The sequence below is a fragment of the Rhineura floridana genome, chromosome 3 (assembly GCF_030035675.1).
Source record: "Rhineura floridana isolate rRhiFlo1 chromosome 3, rRhiFlo1.hap2, whole genome shotgun sequence".
NCBI lineage: Eukaryota > Metazoa > Chordata > Lepidosauria > Squamata > Rhineuridae > Rhineura > Rhineura floridana.
The window spans coordinates 97,296,101-97,314,709 of NC_084482.1; the positions used below are offsets into that span (position 1 = coordinate 97,296,101).

An 18,609-nucleotide genomic window follows, 5' to 3' on the forward strand; every position below is an offset into this window, starting at 1 on the left:
CCGATTTAGCGTATCCACTGACACACCTACAGATGTAAAAAAGTAGAGCTGTGTGTCATCAGCACATTGCTGACAACATACTCTAAAACTCCAGATGATGCCACTCATCAGTTTCATACAGATATTAAATAGTATGGGGGACAGAATCAAACCCTGCAGAATCCCACTTTAAAGGTTCTGCTGGGCTGAACAGCATTCCCCAAGCATCACTCTCTGAAAAAGACCATCCAAGTAGGACTGGAATCACTGCAAAACAGTACTGCCCACCCCCAACTCAGTCAGACACTCCAGAAGAATACCATGGCTGAAGGTATTGAAAGCCGCTGAGAGATCACAGAGAATTAACAGGGACATGCTCCCTTGCCTCTCTCCCAACATATGTCATCAGACATAGTGACCAAAGTAGTTTCTGTGCCAAAACCAGGCCTAATCTCTCATTGAAATTGATCCAAAAATCAGTTTCATCCAAGAGAACCTGAACCTGATCCGCAACCACGTCCTCAAGAACCTTGCCCCCAAAGGGAACATTAGTAACTGCTCAATAATTAGTAACTGGTCAATATTAGGACAGAATAAGAGAAAATGAACTTTTTGCTTGCCAAAACCTGTCCTAACTAAGCAGATTTAGACATTTCAGTAGAGACCTCCCAAAGTAAGCCACACAGAGAGACGACATGCTGATCTTCTCCTCATGCCCAAGCAAACTAGTGGAAGGGGAAAAAGAGGCTCAGCATGGGGGTTAGCTATTGGGAGGAGAACTAAAGCAAATCCCTCCATGGACATACATTGCTCACATGTGAACATCTTGGCACATGAAGGACCTTAATTATACCGTTTCTTCCATATGAGTCTGTCTGCCATTTAAAATTGGTATTGGAAGCTCTGTTCATGGTCCTCCTCTCTTTTGAGATTAGATGGAGGAGTTCCTTTGACATGTCATTTTTTCTGGTGGCACTGAGATTCTAGAATTCCCTTCCTTAGAGATTCTTCAGGTTCCCTTCTCTTTTAACATTTAGATGTTTGCTGAAAACTGCTCTGCTTCTGCTTGGTTCTTAGGTTTTTACCTATTGCTGTGCCTGGCTTTTCAAGTTGTTTGGGGTTTGGTTTTATCAGCTAAATGTCTTAAACTGTATGTTTTTGTGATGGCTGATTGTAAGACATTAAAATAGGGATTCCTCATCCCTGCTTTAAAGGAGTAATAGAATGATATTTCCATAAAGGGAGAAAAATATACATCCAGTACAATATGTCAGTTGCTAGAAAGTAGTAAATGGTGAAGAGTCCTGAAAGCTGCAATACATGCTTTGTTATCAAATGATTAACATTTAAAATGTAAAGCACACACAACCACCCTGAGTAGACATCATGATCTGCCAATTTGCACAGGAGAACAGTTTTGATTATTTACAGATATCATCTGCTGCTACTTCCACCCCCCGACATGTCTTACATTTGACCAACAGACTCTACCAGTTCTTCTTCAGTCATTATTTTCTAAAATGGGGGGGGGCAGGGGAGAAAATGATTCATATAAGGAGCAGTTTGCATTTTTTCTCTTCTAAGTGAATTCCAAGCATTTGATTACTAATACAAGGGAGTCTTCATTTTGTTCAACATCAGGAAGGATGCAGAGGTTAAAACTGAAAGACTAATTCCTCAAATACAAGAAACTGTTGGAAAATTGTACCATCGTAGCATGAATTAGAAATCAAAACAATCTTGTATGAGTGTCAACTGACTGATGTGACAAGATTTCTTAATCTTTGATGACTTACATCTCAGAAATGTATGTATGTTTCACTGAAAATCTCAAGTTATTCAAGAAAATCAACTGGAAACAAAAGGTTAAATGGGGGTGGGGTTGAGAGCCAGCCTGTTCCCCTCTTTGCTGTCTTTGCCCTTTCCCTGTCTTCTGGGGACACTCACATTTAACTAATGTCTTACCTGGAAGACTGAAACATGAGAAGCTGCCTTATACAGAGTCAGCACATCGTTCCATCCAGCTCAGTATTTTCTACACCAACTGACAGCAGCTCTCCAGATTTTCAGACAGGAATTTCTTCCAGCCTTACCTGGAGATGTCAAGGTTTGAACCTGGGACCTTCTGTATACAAAGAGATGCTCTACCACTGCATCCTCTCTCCCTTCCTCTCTTCCCCTTTATCCCTATTCAGCTGTAAGCTATCACTATAACGGGAGGGAGGGGAAAAGTAATGCCGTTTGTACCACCAGCAGGTCTTACACATTTTATTGTAGAATTTCTGTTACCCTTTCTCTGGATGTACTGGTTCCTAGGCATGCAAATCTGGTATGAATTAAAAGTAAGTATTAGTGTACTAACAACTGATATCCAAAGGCATTACTTTCCCTCTAAAACAGGGTTGGGGAAACTCTGGCCCTCCAAATGTTGCTGGGCTCCCATTAGCCCCAGCCAGCATGGCCAATGGTCAAGGATGATGGCAGTTGTAGTCCAGCAAAATCTGGGACAGAGATTCCCACCCCCATTCTGGTCTAAAGGTGCATTGGGGCAGGCATTGCCTCTGTGAAATGCTACAAGATTACCAAACATTTTATTACCTTTTCCTCCTAACTCAGCTAATACTCCTTTGCTAAACTCAGCAAAATGGTTCAGGATATAGATAGACAGGCTCACGGAGATGGGGAAATTAAAGCTCTTGTCTCTACCTGCAATTCTGTGGAGGAGAGCAGCTGGAAAACATGCATTAGATTAGAAAGTATTTGCAAACAAAGATACTGGAAGATGCATAAATTCACACGTTACCTTGTCATGGTTTTCTATTAAAATCTCAACCACAATATTTTGGAATTTGATGTCCATAATTGCAGCAACCGTTTCTTCTTGTGGTCGCATTAATGTTGGTCCAAAAACAACCCCCAGATTTGCAACAGTCATTAGATTCTGTTTGTGGTTCTTAGCAACACTGTAATAAAGCAAAAAGAGATTATATTAAACAGGCTAGTAAAAATGCTACCAACCACTGGTAGCACCTGCAGTGCTCAGCAGTGTGGAACAGCACAATTAACTAGGCTGTCTGCTATACAGGTTTCTTAATAATCCAACTGGTAAGAGATAAATAACCTATTCTTCCATTTTCTAGATATATATTGGAAACTGAAGTGCTGTACACACGGTCCACATAAGCACTACAGATGAGCAGATGTTCTCATTCACTTTCATATTCCTGTATATTTTGATTGGCCATGTGTGTGTTTTTTAGAAGGCTACATGCCTTCTAAGTTGAAGAAATACTAAATTTAAATTTCAGAACTCCTGCACACAGTGCTTGCACCCTCTTTACCATGTAGTGTTCTACCCTTTCTTCCCAAATTCAACCCATGAGGATTCAACATTCTCATCCTCCCACTTACACATAAACACATACCAATTAATGCACCAATTAAAAACTATATGTCAAGTTCCAATCTTCCTTTGGAAACTGGTACACCATGACAAATTTCAGTGTCCCAACCATATTAGTCTCTTTCAGAAAAATACAAAGAATCCTGGAAGCAGATTTATTATGGCATAAGCATTTATGTACTAGAGCTTATTTTGTTAGATGCATGGTTATCTTCAGTTGGCAGATAAAAAAATAGGCACACAAATACTAGCAAAACTGTAAACAGAGTATGGCCAAAAGAGTATGATATGTAAGGGGGTAAATAAACGACATTTCTCTGCAGAGAACAGAATAACCCATTTGCACCAGCAGTTACTGGTGAAAATATTGTTTCTAACTATGCTATGCTAATTTAATACCCATTACACTGAGAGAGGAACCCAGGATTTCAGTTGAAACAGAATAGAATGGATTTGCTGGTAAATTCTGGATGGCAATTTTACACTGGAACAATAACACATCTGCTAGTGTGTAGTGAAGATTGATGTCATACCTGAATATGAAAATGCACTGGAAAATGTTCTATGATACATAGTCAGATCCGTGGGCTGATAACAGTATTATTTATTGTGCCCGGACATGGTTCTTCTATACATGATTTTGATCTAAAGTACAGTATGTCCCTGACTCACTCAGATCAGTGATGAGAGACAATTTCCTTTGATGTCACCAATGAAACCTATCACACAAAGCCTATGTATTTCAGTGAGAGATAAAATATCACAAATGAAGCCACTATGAGCTATACACCCACTGGTCTCTGCAAACTGAAACCGCTAATGAATGAAGAGATGATTGCGATCCAATTTTTTTCTAAACTGAAAGTAATTGTTTCAATTACTGCGGGACAGGATTAAATTGTAGGTCAGAGGTAAATCAGAGGTCAGTTCCAAAAGACACTCTAAGCAGATAAGGTAGGTACAGAAAGATAAACAGGTAGCAGAGACTTGTATGGCCAAAAGAGAGAGAGAGAAAGACCAACAGGATCGTTTTCTGAGGTACACACACTATGTGATTTGCTACATACGGTCTGGCAACAGGAAGAAGTTTATATAAGGATAGCATTGTATTATGGTGACAGAAAACAGAACAAGGGAAAATGCTGGTAAAAGTTACTTGGACCATAAGAGATCTATTCCAGACAGAGATCTAATGGTTCAGCACAACTCTCAATAGGCATATTAATACAAAATTCACCCAGCACTTGGAAGACAAATTTTCATCAGTAATTATACAGTGGCCAGATTCCTCATTTGAATGTGCAGTTTATTACAGGTAACAGCTTCCAGACATCTATAGGCAGATTTGGATGGCATATACTGATGATTATGGCTAGACTGACCATTAATCTTCTCTAAGCCAGACTTCTGCAAAGTACCTCTACATTTTAAATATCTATCTTTATTTCAAGCAATTATTTGCTCGTGTTTCCCAATATTTTTGAATCGTAACCACTTCCTCTCTTCTTAAAGTTTATGAGTTATAAGTTAAGAAAATAAAAAGCATAAATAAAATATCTTATAGAACATTACACATGCTTTCCCACAAAAAACACCTCTCTGAATACAAAGCCATCTAGAATATCAGGAAGGAATATATGTTACATTTCTACATGCAGAACTGGAGGTGGTTGGCTGGTGTGTTTTTTAATGTAGTAGTGTGTTAAATTATGCAGTTCCTCTATCTGCAAATGTGAAACGGTACAATCTCATGGAATCAAATGATATTTGCTCTGAGGTACTTCTCAGTGGATACAGCAGGTGATCCTATTGACGCTTTTGTCTTGGAATGGCAAGATGAGAAGACCTGTTGACATGATCACTCCTGAGCACTCTCTAAGGCACTGTGAACTCTGCAGTGTTCCTTGGTATTATAATGAGCTATGGGTGATGAACGAGACTGGACAATAGCTAGAACACTGGTGGCATAGATCCCATTCCGAGGCCAACTGAGCAGTGTTTAGAGTGCATCATTGCATCTTTCAAGCAACAATAAAGGTAGCAAAGTAGTCCTACTTCCCTCCCTCCATCGTGGCTTCAAGTAACTATCCAGCAGAGGTTTTCTGGGTTGTCCGGAACTTGGTCTCACCTGCTGGTAGGGCAAGCCTCTAGTGGCAATAGAAGCCTGCTGTGACTGTTTGGCCCACCATTTTGAGGACAAAGTTGCTTGACCCGGTGTTGATTTGGATGCCACTGGTACTGGTGCAGTACCAGCTGAGGTGTCCAATGCTGCATCTTGTTCAACTCTGTGAGATCAATTTCAGGTTACATGGCCCGATGTTGTGGACAGTGTGTTGGTAGGTATGTGTCCAACCATGGGCCCTCTGGATCCCTGCCAATCATGGCTGGTGAAATCAAGCTGAGGAGCAGGGGACTGACTAGGGCAGTCCAGGGAGTTGTGAATGTTTCACTGTGCAAGGGAGTGATGCCTGCAGCCTTAAAAGAGGCAGTAGTGCAGCCACTATTGAAAAAACTAGTCCTTGACCAGATTATAACAACTATTGCCCAGTGACAAATACCCTCTTTTTAGAGAAGGTGATTGAACAGGTTGTGACGGAACAACTGCAGACATTCCTGTATGCGACTTATTAGCTGGATCCATTTCAGTCTGGGTTCAGGGCTGAATCAGCCTTTACTGCCCTGATAGATGACCTTTATAGAGAGAACACCAAGGGGAATGCAAACCTGCTCCTTCATCTTGTTCTCTCAGTGGCTTTTCATCCTGTTGACCATGATATCCTCCTGTGCCAACTCTGTGGGATGGGCATGGGTGACACTGTGCTACTACAGTGGCTCTTTTCCTGCCTGCAGCAGGGTCATGTCCAGAGAGTAGCATTGGGAGAGTGCTCTTTGGGCCCCTGGTGTTTATGCTATGGAGTGTCACAGGGAACTATTTTGTTCCCATTGTTATTTAGTGGCTATGAAGCCCTTGGGAGCAGTCATAAGGGATTTTGGAGTAAGGTGTCATCAGGACACTGATGATACCCAGCTCTATTTCTCCATTACATCCCAGTCATGAGAGGCTGTGCAAGTCCAGAACCACTGCCTGAATGCAGTGGTGGACTGGATGCAGACTAAAAAACTGAATTTGAATCCTAGAAAGATGAGGCTTTTTGGGTGGGTGGGTGGGTTGTCCCCGTGTCTGGGAGACATCAATTGCCTGTTCTGGATGGGGTTTCACTTCCTCTGAAGGAGCAGATCCACAGCTTGGGGGTTCTCCCTGATCCATCTTTGTCACTAGCAGCCCAAGCGATCTCTGTGGCTAGAAGTGCCTTCTATCAGCTTCAGCTGGTACAGCAGCTGTGACCATTCCTGGACCAGGATAGCCTGACCACAGTGGTCTATGCATTGGTAACTTCAAGTCTCTATTACAGTAACACACTTTTTGTGGAGCTGCCTTTGTACCTAGTCTAGAAGCTGCAGCTAGTGCAGAATGCAGTGTCCAGATTGCTCACAGACGCAAGCTACTAGCAACATGCCGCTGAGAGAGATAAATTGGTTACCAATCTACCACTTGGCTAGGTTCAAGGTTCTTGTGCTAATTCACAAAGCCCTAAATGATTTGGGCCCAAAGTACCTTGAGAACAGCCTGATTCCTTATTCCTACGCCTGGATCGCTCAGATCTTCTGATGGAGCAATACTGGTGGTCCCACATGCCCTGAGGCTTGACTTGTGGCTGGCGCTGCCCTGTGAAACTCCTTGTCAATAGAGGTCCAGCAGGAATCATCCCTGCTTGTTTTTAGACATGTTCTAAAAATTCTATTATTTAGACAGGCCTTTCACTTCTGAGATTCGTTGCCAACCAGCTCTTATTGATGTGTTTGATTTTTTTTATTGTAATACTGTGTTTTTAGGTCTGTGATATTTTATATGAAAGTGTGGTGAATATATAACAAACATTGTGCCCTGTTATTACATTCATAGCTTTTGCTCTACCAGGGAAATTACTGCCACGTTCTATAAGTACTAAACACAAGTGCTTTGTAAAATACTTCCAACACTTTACCAACATTAAAATTAGTCCATAAAAAACAAAATCATATCTAAACAATGGCCCAGTTCACATGTAATACCAAGCCAAACTATGGATAAGCATGAATGTACAAGTGAGCTGGTACTCAGAGGAAAAACTGCACCCATTTTGCTCCTCCACCAATCCTTCTGCTGCCATTCAATCCAGAGCTAAGCCATGGTTTGGCTTAGTGTTATGTCTCAATTTAGGATTGTGGTTCATCTTCCCCAGAAAAAACGTAAGTGATAAGTCAATAATAAGCCTTGACTCTAGTGTGTGGATTGTCTGGAGCAAGACAAAACATGAGCTCAGATTCAGATGTAACACTAAGCCAAACCATAGTTTAGCTCTGAGAAGCAGAGGATTATTGGAGGATCCATTTCTTCCAGATATTGGTACGGTGAGGAAATAAGATGGGAGTACGACTTGCCAACTCTGACCTGTATATCTAAGAGTTTGACTGTTGCCTGAAGACCTACATTCTGTGAACAAATGCTGGACTAAAATGCTTGCAGCTTTCTATTATTCAGCTGTAATGTTTTGATTTCCCCCCTTTCGCTCTATGATTTAAATGCAAAGCGTATTGACACCTGTTTTTATTGAAAGGGAAGAAAAGCCACATTGGTGAGTCTTAATAAACTGCTTCTAATTTGTGAATCATGTCAGAATGAAGGTAACTGAAAATTCCTTTTCTGTTCTACAAAAAACAGAAATTTTCCTTACAGTGAATTTCTATTTGTAGATAGGGCTGGAGGACATTCCTGGTTAGGGATGACTCCTCCTACTGGTCATGACAGGCAGGATCTTCAACTTCTTAGTCTCCTCTCCAGGGGAAGGAGTCGTCCCGCCCTCCAGACCGAGCTGACAGAGCAAAGATGTTGAGCCCCAGCTCTCTCACGAGGCCCAGGGAGGGGGAAGGCATGAGTTCAGGTTCCCCAGGAGTTAGAAGGCACAGAGGAGCCAGTAGTTGTTGAGTCTTCTCAAGACCTTGGGGAGGGCAGTGAGTTTGATGTCGTGTCAGTTCCCACGAATGATGCTGCCTCCGAAGAGGACAACACGCAGCCCCCGGACATGCCAGTAGAGCCATTGGGCAATGCTTCGGAGCACAGGGTAACCCCACCTTTACCAAGCGGCTTTGGGGATGCTTCAGATGCTTCTCCGCCCCCTGACCTCGAGCCTGTCACCAAGGAACCGGTTCTTTCGGATGAACCGCTGGAGGCACGCCCCACTTCACCTCGCTCTCAACGCCGTGAGAAACAGACAGGGCAGAGGGAGAGCATGCGCAGCAGCCAGAGATTGCGATCTAAGACATTTCCTATTTAAGACTGCAGCTCCTGGATTTGGGCACTGAGTCAACTTCCTTCATACGTTGCAGAGCATGTGTAGAGTTTAGTTGGGGAATTGTAGTGAGCTAGCAAAGGGAATCCTATGAAGCGCTCTGCCTTCGATGTATCCATTACTTTAATAAAACAAGAATTACTTGCACCTGCATCTCAGTCTCGTGGCTTCTGCTCTGAACGGGGCAAAAGACAACCCCTGAACCCCATCAACACCAACCATCCAGATGTTCAATAACTGGAAGCCTGCATAGGTTGATAGCTAGGAAAAGGAAGTAAGTGAAGGCAGAACCAAACAGCAAGAAAAACACCACATGGTAAGGGACACACACAGCACTAAACATCAAGTGGAAATGTAAGACGCTGGTAGAAACCCTAAACCCCCAACCCCTCACTCCAGAGAGGTGGGTGGAATGTCCTCCAGCCCGATCTACAAATAGAAATTCATGGTAAGGAAAATTTCCATTTTTGCTAGATAGGGCTGGAGGACATTCCTGGTTAGGGAAATAACAGAGCAGTACACACGTACACAGGGTGGGCTTCCTCTGTCTAATGAGGCAACACCTTCTGGAGCACCTTTCTACTGAACTGGTGTCGGCTGAGGAAAATGAATCTGTTTTATAATCCTTTATGAAGGTGTGTGGAGAGGCCCAGGTGGCCACCCTGCAGATATCCACAATCGCAACCCTCCCTTACATGCCGCTCAGGCACCCAGCCCTCAAATAGAGTCCGTGGTGGGACTCATTCGAAAGAATCTCATGTCCAGTTGGATCCCGAGATGCGTCATCAATTGAGACAGAGTCAGCACACTCTTCTCTGCATTCACCACAAAACCCATCCATTGGAGCCAAGCCAATGTTAGGTCCATGTCTACTCTAGACTGACTCTATGATGGGGCTCTCACCAATATGCCATCCAGGTAGGGAGGTAGACAGATCCCCATTGTTCGAAGGAAAGCAACCAGAGCCACCAGTATCTTGGTAAAGACCCTTGGTGCTGAGAGGCCGAAGGGCAATGCCCGGTACTGATAGTGCCTGGGGTCATAGGAGAACTGGAGAAATCGCCTGTGTTGCCGATGAACTGGAACATGCAGATACACCTGAGAGGTCCACAGAAGTCAGCCAATCTCCCTTTCTTAGAGCCACGGTTATAGACCTGAGAGTTTCCATTTTGAAATGTTTTCTGGCCACCCACCTGTTGAGCCATTTTAGATCCATTATGTCCCAGGTGTCACCATTCTTTTTGGCTACCAAGAAAAACACTGAGTAGACCCCTAAGTTCCTCTCCGAGGGGACAAGGGACTTAATCACTCGAATGCTCAACAAATGCTGAATGCCCTCTAGATATTTGAGGTGTTTCTCCGCCTTTCGTGACCTTGGGGTAGGAAGGAAGAAATCGTGTGGGACCTGGGCAAACTCCAGCAAGTAGCCCCTGGCTGCTGTCTCTAGCACCTATTTGTCCAAGATGATGTCCCTCAACCAGGGCACAATCTCTAGCAGCCTGGCCCCCACTCCAGAAGGGGAACCTGGAGAATGCGAGCCAGGCTGAGGGAGCCTTTTGGGCACACTTCTGAAATTTCCCTGAGGTGAAGTGTGTGGTCCCTGATCTAGTAGAGGGAGTGCAACTGCCGCCTCTGTCCTGTGTATTCCAACATGGCCTGAAGGAAGACTGCCTCCTGTATCTTTGGAATTGTCTAGACAAACAAAAAAGCTGATTCTGCCTGTTCTTTCACTCATCCTTTGGCATCGGAAGTGCCTTCTTCTTGTCTCTAGTTTCCACCAGGTGAGCCTACAAGGGCTCCCCGAATAGTTTTGATCCAGAAAAGGGAAGAGCTGTGAGACGCGTCTGTGACCTGGCACCCACTTCCCATTGTCTAAGCCAAGTGTTATGGCATGCCACAGTTGAGGCTGCCATGGAAAGCGACACAAATTGCATCAAATCCATGGACACATACGCAGACAAGGCGGAGGCATATCCAATCTTTTTTAAACCATATTTAATAAACTTAGGACATTCCTCCTTTGCACCCATTTCCTCCACCTAAATAAAAACTGCCCTGGAAAGCACTGAAGAGGTAGCAGCTGCTCTGAAGGCCACTGCATCCACCTTGAAGCTCCAGCGAAGGGCCCCCTCAACCCTCTTATCACATGGATTTTTGGGACCTCCCTCCCCTTCAGTGGGAATTACTGCTGAGCTAGCAAGGGCAGCAACAGGCAGGTCTACAGCCAGAAAATGCAGCCGAGCCATAATTCATTCAGCGAAGACATCATGTTTCTTGGCCCATTTAGTGGGCAACTTTGATTTGCAAGTGAATGCCCACTCCACATCCCACACGTCATCGAAAGCTTGGGGAAAAGGAACAATAACGGATTTTAAGTCAGTGGAGGGAAAAGCCTACTTTGCCCCCGCTGACCCCGACTGGGTGGGGGTATTACTGCCCCTTCCACCTCAAACAACTGCAGTACTCTGCATGTTTTCATGAGCAGTGGTTGAAAAACCTCTGAAGAGAACAGCCTGGGCTGAGCCTGGCTCATCTCCAGCTCCTTCTCTGAGAACTCACCCAGTTCCTTGTCAGGGCCCTGTTGCAGGTCATCAGAGTCAGACAACTCTCCCTGTTGCACCACCATGTTCTTGGCTACACATTTGCCCCCACATTCCCTGAGTCCAGGGGGGGAGAAGGCACCTGGTGCCTAGACATATGAATACTGGTGTATCTGGGTGAGATGCATGCCTGACTGGGGGGGAAACAACCCTTGTTGGGAGGCAGCAGGGTCCGCTAGATCACAGCCACTGTCTGGCTGGGTAACCTGACTGACCGCTGACCCCTTCCCCCCTCCTCTGCTGCATATAATAGAGCATGGGGGTGGGGAATCTCTGCCATTTGGAAGCAGAGAAGGGAGATCTGGCAGAGGTATGGTATGATCGTGAAATGTCAGATCTCCCCTCTCTGCAGTGGTGCGAATGGGACTTCCAGCTCTGTTTTCCCTTATGGGAATGCTTGGTCGCTCCCTGCCTCTTTTGCACTCAAGCACCCGATGCACGGAGCCATCCATCTCTGAGAAGATGAATCCCTTAACCCAAGTCATGAACTTGGGAAACTGAGAGGGGGGGGAAACATCCATAGCCTTGCCAGAGGAAATTATATTCATTCCCCACTGCTTCTACTGGGAGCTGGCAAAGGTGCTAGGTGAAGAGCCCAAGTCATGAGGTAGTGGCTCACTGCAGTCCAACATGTCTCCCACATGGCAGGAGCATTGGCACGAGATCACCAATGAGGCGGAGGAAGCCATAAAATGGCGGGCGCAGCTCCTTGCGCTGAGTAAAAAAGCATGGTGTCGGGACGCGGAATTGGGGTCCCGTGGATTTAGAGTCAGAAGACGAGGGGGAGGGGAGCCCCCTGTCAGACTTGAGCGAAGGAGAAGGAGAGGAATGTCCAGAGATAGGGTTGCCCAGCAACGGAGATCCTGGGAGCGCCAGAGTCTCGGAGCCAACCTTGAAAGTTCACACGCCTCCCCCTCCGCCCGGACCTCCCCTTACGCCCATACCGGAGTCGGAATCTTCAGAAGGGGAGGGGCCGGCGCTTCCCCCCTCACCGCATACTCGACGACGAGTGAAGAGACAAGAAAGGGGGAGGGGGAGACAGGTGGCCCCTGAGGGTGGATTGAGGCGGAGTGAAAGGCTTCGCACCCATTTGGGTCCTACTTAAGAGTTGGGCGGGAAAGTGCATTTTGCTCTGTCAACTATCTTTCCATGTCGCAGGATCTGTAAGTCAGTGGCGCTTTATGAGAAGGCGCAGTGTTTGTGTGGATGTCACTCTAATAAAAACTGAATTGCTTTCACCCACTGGTCTGGTTCCTCAGTCTCATCCTGGACCTGACACATGGAAAGCTGATGGAAATGGCACTCCACTTGCCACGCAAGCACCACTTGACCCCTGGTTGTCTCAACCGATCCCTTCACGAAGAGGCTAGAAGCCTTTGAGCGACCCCATCCAGGAAGCGCGGTGGGGGGGGGAGCTGGAAACCGCAATCCCGCTCAGGACAGGCATTGCAGAAATGCGGCCACAAACAACTCTAAAGCCACTGCGAACAGTGGTCGCAGCAACAAGAGCATGCTGCGTTTTGCCGGTTTCCTTGAGGGAAAAAACCCACTACGGCACAGTGCCTAGTCGGGTGAAGTACACCTCCCACGCCCTTCCCAAACCTGCGGTTGTAAAGGCAGGGGGAGAAATGCAGGGAGGAAAAAAAATCAGCTGCACAGAGATGATGCAAACCAAGAGGGAAAGAAAACAAGGATGGATCAAACACAAAAGGAGAGGAGACATAGCTAGAGGAAATTAAATAAATAAAAAGGACTTTGAGCAAGAGCAAAATAAGACCCAACCTTCACAGACCGCAGGCAGGGCCAGTCTAGAGGGCGGGATGACTCCTCCCCCTGGAGAGGAGACTAAGAAGTTAAAGACCCTGCCTGTCATGACCAGTAGGAGGAGTCATCCCTAACCAGGAATGTCCTCCAGCCCTATCAAGCAAAACATACGATAGTTTGGCCAGCACACATCACTGAGTATGTACTGCTTATAAGCATTCTATATGAATTTAAAAATTTAAACCATCAACTAAGGAGAGCAGAATCAAAATCTCCTTACCAATTATTCAATCAGAGAGACCACAATTGCAACCTAGTGATGTAACAGAAGCATCACTCTTCCATTTTCATAAATACACATTTAAAAATGGGACAACATAAAGCCACAAAAAGAGGCTGGGATATATGCATTTCACAGTGTATGACCCTAAATGGCACAGAAGCAACCATAGTCCCACAGACCTATTGAGGATGTTCTATAGTTCATTGTCTGTGAAGAAAGGGTTTAGGATTCTGAAAAGTGGATTTGTCTCAAGCACGGATGGAGAACTCGTGGTCTTCCCAGGTGTTGTGGACTCCAACTCCCATCAGTCACAGCAAACATGGTCAATGGTCATTTAAGAGTACCATAGGTTCCCCAACCCTGGCCTAAAGGCTCTGCAAGACTGATTGCAGAAGGTCAGCTTTCATGTCATGTGACTTAGGGCCATCTACATGTTGTAGCCCCAACATGGAAAATGTGGTGGAGAATCCATGTCATAATTACTCAGTGCAACCTGTTGTTATGGCAGTGCTATTGAAAGGAACAGCCTGACTACATTTGCAGTGGTTCAGACATTTTGTAAAGCATCATGGGAGTACAAAACATATCAGGTAACTCAGCCTGGAATCTTGCAGTGTTGCTTTTTTTGTGAACAATGTGAATGGTTTCATATCATACCTTACAGAGATACCTAGAAAAACATAAATTGCACAATTCACCTACTATTAGTTTGGCAAGTAGAAGTCGAACAGCATGGAAAACCCTTTTCCAGCTTCCCCAGTGTAGGAAATGGTTATCCATTGTACTATGATTTAGACATCACCACCAGGATGGTGAGAGGAAATTGCATGCAATAAGAAGCAGCTCTTGTACTCCATTTCTCTGAAGGATCACTCTCTTCATATCTATTGCAAACAATGAGGGTATATATAATTGCTTTGAGTCACCGTTACATCCTTGGCCCAGGAAAAGGACACTTGTATAAGAGCAGATGTCTTTCAGTATACACTTTCTGGGAAAACAGATGAGAACATGACATGTACAAGAAACAGTAGCAGCACAAAACAAATACTAGCATCTATTCTTGTCATTATTGCAATACGGAACAGTACAGTATTTAGTGTAAGATGTTCCACTATTCCGAGGGAGAACAGAATTCAAAGAATAGAGTTCCCCAAAAGCCACAGAGGAAATTAAGAGCCGCTATTGCAATTCTAATCTAAATTCTGAAACCTAGTTACGTTATAAAGGGCTACACATAAGAAATATGGATACTGAAATATAAAAAGTAAAGATGCAGCTGTATACATCAAAAACGTATTCACATTTATGTTAATTTCAGAGTCTATAATAAGGTATTTCTTTTTAAAGTTATTAATGTTTTGATATTATTAAATTTATAACAACCTACTGGTTATTCTGTTTACAGACATTGCTACAAATAGAATCATAGAAGAGTAGAGTTGGAAGGGGCCTATAATGTCATAAAGTCCAATACCCTGCTCAATGCAGGAATCCAATGATCTAATATTATGGGCAGACATAGAATGAAGTACAAAAATAGTTGCCACAGCAGCAGCCCCCTTCCTTGAACCCCATATAGTGCCTGGAAGTCATGACAAAAATGAAAAATATTGCCATGTGACAGTCCTCTTTTTTGATTGCCTTTCTTGAACAATGCACTGCATGTATTCTCAGTACAGCAGAGCTTGGAAAAGTTACTTTTTTGAACTACAACTCCCATCAGCCCCAGCCAGCATGGCCACTGGATTGGGCTGATGGGAGTTGTAGTTCAAAAAAGTAACTTTTCCAAGCTCTGCAATACAGGCATACCCCGCTTAACATCACTTCACTTAACGTAGCCTCGCTATAACGTACATGCACAGCAGCAGAGGCTTTAGAGCGCGGGGGTGGAAATAGATGCGATTGTGCCACCGCAAATCAGCTGGGAGGCGCGGCAGCGCAGCAGCAGAAACTTTAGCGTGGGGCTTTGAGGCTCCGCATGAAGGAGAAGTAAAAAAAAGTTTTAAAAGGTAGTGCTTCACTTTAAGGACATTTTGGGTTTACGTACTCGCTCTGGTCCCATTGAGTACGTTAATGCAAAGTATTACTGTATTTAAGGTAGGATATGAAAGAATCTCTTGTGCATGCACATCCGACTGAAAAAGCCAACACCTTAAGAGCCTGCAAATAAAAAACCACTTACGCTTGCTTAATCCCATGAACTCCAGTAGCCTAAGCCAGCTGTTTGTACTCAGATCTACAACAGTAGTTAAGAAGAACTCAAAATCAAATTAAAAGGTAAGAAAACAAGAGGTTTTTTAACTAGGAATGTGCCCAGAAGCATTACAAAGGTTCAGCAGACAGCATTAGCTACGGGATATACTGTTCTGCAGGTCTAGCAATGGCCAGATTGGTCTTATTAAAGAGAATGACAACTGGACAGGATACTCTGTCACATCATCTTGTGTATGAGAATGAGTAAAATGAGTAAAAATGTATTTATTTTAAGTTATTTTAAATTTATTTGGTAGCAGATATACCATTCCTCAAGATCCTTGATTAATTACCTTGAAGTAATATATTGTTCTGACTCCCACTAACAAATTCATACTCAGAACTCTCAGCTCCATTATTGCCAATGGCTTTAATCCACAAGTTAGCACACAACTGAAACATAGACCAGATTACAGTTCACACAAAATCAAGATTACTGCAAGGCACAAGTAGGCATGGATACATAAGCAAAGATGCTGTCACAATACTTGCATGCCCCTCTCCCCGAATCCCCATTTTGAAGGACAGGACGGGCACAACTACTTGCGCAGGGCTTGTCTCCAGGCAAGGGACTGGGCAAGCAAAGGGCACTCCTATGAGAAGGCTGGTTAATGGACTCAGGTTGTTTGCCTTTGCACAGCCTTTGGTATATCCTTGGCAATGAAAATAGAGACGACTCAGCCAGGTCTTTCCCTGGCTCCACCTCTGGCAACTTCTCCTGTGCTGGAGGTGGGTCAGCAGCAGGAAGCTAGCCAGGAGGTGGAGTAGACTCTGGAGACAGGATTAAGGGGCAGGTTGACACTTCAGCCCCTTCATTCATGTTGGCTGACACTTCGGAGGAGAGACTGTTAACAGGCAGATCACTTGGCCCCTCCCCGCCATCCTCATCCCTCCCTCCCAGACCACTGGGACTCTTCTCTGGGTTCCTGAGCTCCTCCTCCAACCCGTTCTCCACTGGGCTCTTGATATATCTTTCTGCATTACTTGGTTCCCATGGGTCAGGAAACCATACAAGAATGGTTTTTTTTAATGCAAGTATGACAGTGATCCAAATTTAGTTGAACTAGCATCAAGTGCAATTAATTTCTAGAGGTGTGCACACTACTTCTAGAAATATACACTTATGAACCGTGGAGCATAACAAGCTGCTTCACACACTCCAGCATAACATTTCTTATATTGCAGTTGTACTTCTGTGCACCAAAAGGACCCTCAAAACTCACAGAGGACAGAAGACAGCTTGGGAATTATTTTTTATATTCTGGGTATCCTAGCCTTTTTTTTTTTTTAAGTCAACAGCAACAACACCGGAAATCCAGACTTATTATCTGCCCTATATGCTCTAGTATGATTATCTGTCCCTTAATGGAGGTACGATTGTGAAACAAGACAGAAGCAGTTTGTATAACCAAACAAGCCCTGTAGTCACAAGCTCTAATAAAAAATACAGTTGCTTATGTGCAAATATTGTAGTCTGAAGGCTGCTTCTCACATTATTATTTGTATGTGATGTTGACTGAGGAACATCCAACTGTCAGGTGACCAGCTTTCAAGGGAGCAGGTGTTTTATTAGATCAAAGTTCTTCCTTTGCAGCGCACGTAGGCAACAATGAGAATAGATGCAACTCATCTGAAGTCTAGAGCGCACACATGTAAACATTGGATCATCTCTTTTCAAAATGAAATGGCTCTCAAAAAATGGAATCCCTGCTTCTGGTGTGTGTCAAAAAACACAAAGAGGCATGTGACAAGTTTTACATGGACACACATTTTCCGACAAAGGGGGATAGCTATGTGTTTTTGTGTATTCCTTAAGGAACAGACTACCTCCATGCCAGGGATCTACATCTCCATGTTGGCCCATCATCACAGCAACAACAAGCATAGATGGAATGTTCTGAGAAAGGAAAAGTGCTGGGATCCAAGCAGAACGCCTGTCCCTTTAAGGCTTTCAACTCACTAAGGAAGGAGCAGAGTCTGGAGGGATGAACTGGCTCTGGGAGGCAAAAAAGGCTTCAGTCTAGTCCCAGACACGGAGCTTTTCTTGGTACAGGAACCACTGGGCTGCTTTGCCTGATAGTTCTCTTGTTAAGGTCTGGACCAGACATCTCACACAATCCAGACACACACAGCTCTGCACTACATTTGCATAATCCTGTTCACAAACCTTCTCTACTGCAGGTTATCACCTGTAAGAGCCTCTGTTCAAATGTTAGCAACACCCCTAGCCCCATTGTCCTTGGTGTAATGTGAAATCTGTTTTGCACCTAGCATGGTCTAATCTAATAATGCCTGCATTGCACCTGTATCTTAAGACTGTTAGAAATGGTTTTAGGGCTTTTCCATCATGACAATAAAAAAAAAAAATCTTCTGCCCTCCCTTCTTGTTTTGCTTACCATCCAACCTGAAGAACTTGAACCTTGCTTACTACTTTGTGGCACTTTAGTTGGTTTTAAAGAAATGCATTACGTACTAAAGCTTTTGTATTTTTCCTCCTAATAGACCAAAAATTTTAGAAGCACTCGTTTGGCTGAGAAACATCATCCCAAAACATGGCTCAATAATCATCCCAAATCTAACGCTATACATTAGACTGATGTGGGGAATGCTACCAAAAATAGCATCTTTGTCAAGTTTTCCTCCCTTTCCGCATAAAAATGTAGGATATGTCATTATATTATGCAGTTCTGTTCAATGACATGAAACAAACACACATACATCACACATATAACATGATTACTATTCCAAACAAGTAGCAGTTACAAGAATGGTTTCACTGGCATCCCCTTGCCTTTGCAATATGTACTTCTGGCAAAAAAGACAGACTACAGCTTAAAAAAACATTCTGCAATTTGACCTCAAGTGCCCATATTTATAACCTATTTATTTGAATCAAACTGCATGCACGTACTTGGACAGAGGACTGCAGCACA

General features: G+C 44.0%; 1 protein-coding gene across 7 annotated transcripts in view; it reads right to left on the minus strand.

Annotated features, from left to right (window-relative positions):
- ARHGAP26 (Rho GTPase activating protein 26) overlaps nt 1-18,609 on the minus strand; it is a 421,406-nt gene that overhangs the window by 112,003 nt on the left and 290,794 nt on the right. For all 7 annotated transcript variants that reach the window (XM_061616981.1, XM_061616982.1, XM_061616980.1 and 4 more), the window contains exon 18: nt 2,783-2,942. In XM_061616981.1, coding sequence (XP_061472965.1) covers nt 2,783-2,942 — 160 coding nt within the window. The remainder of the gene's footprint in view (nt 1-2,782; nt 2,943-18,609) is intronic.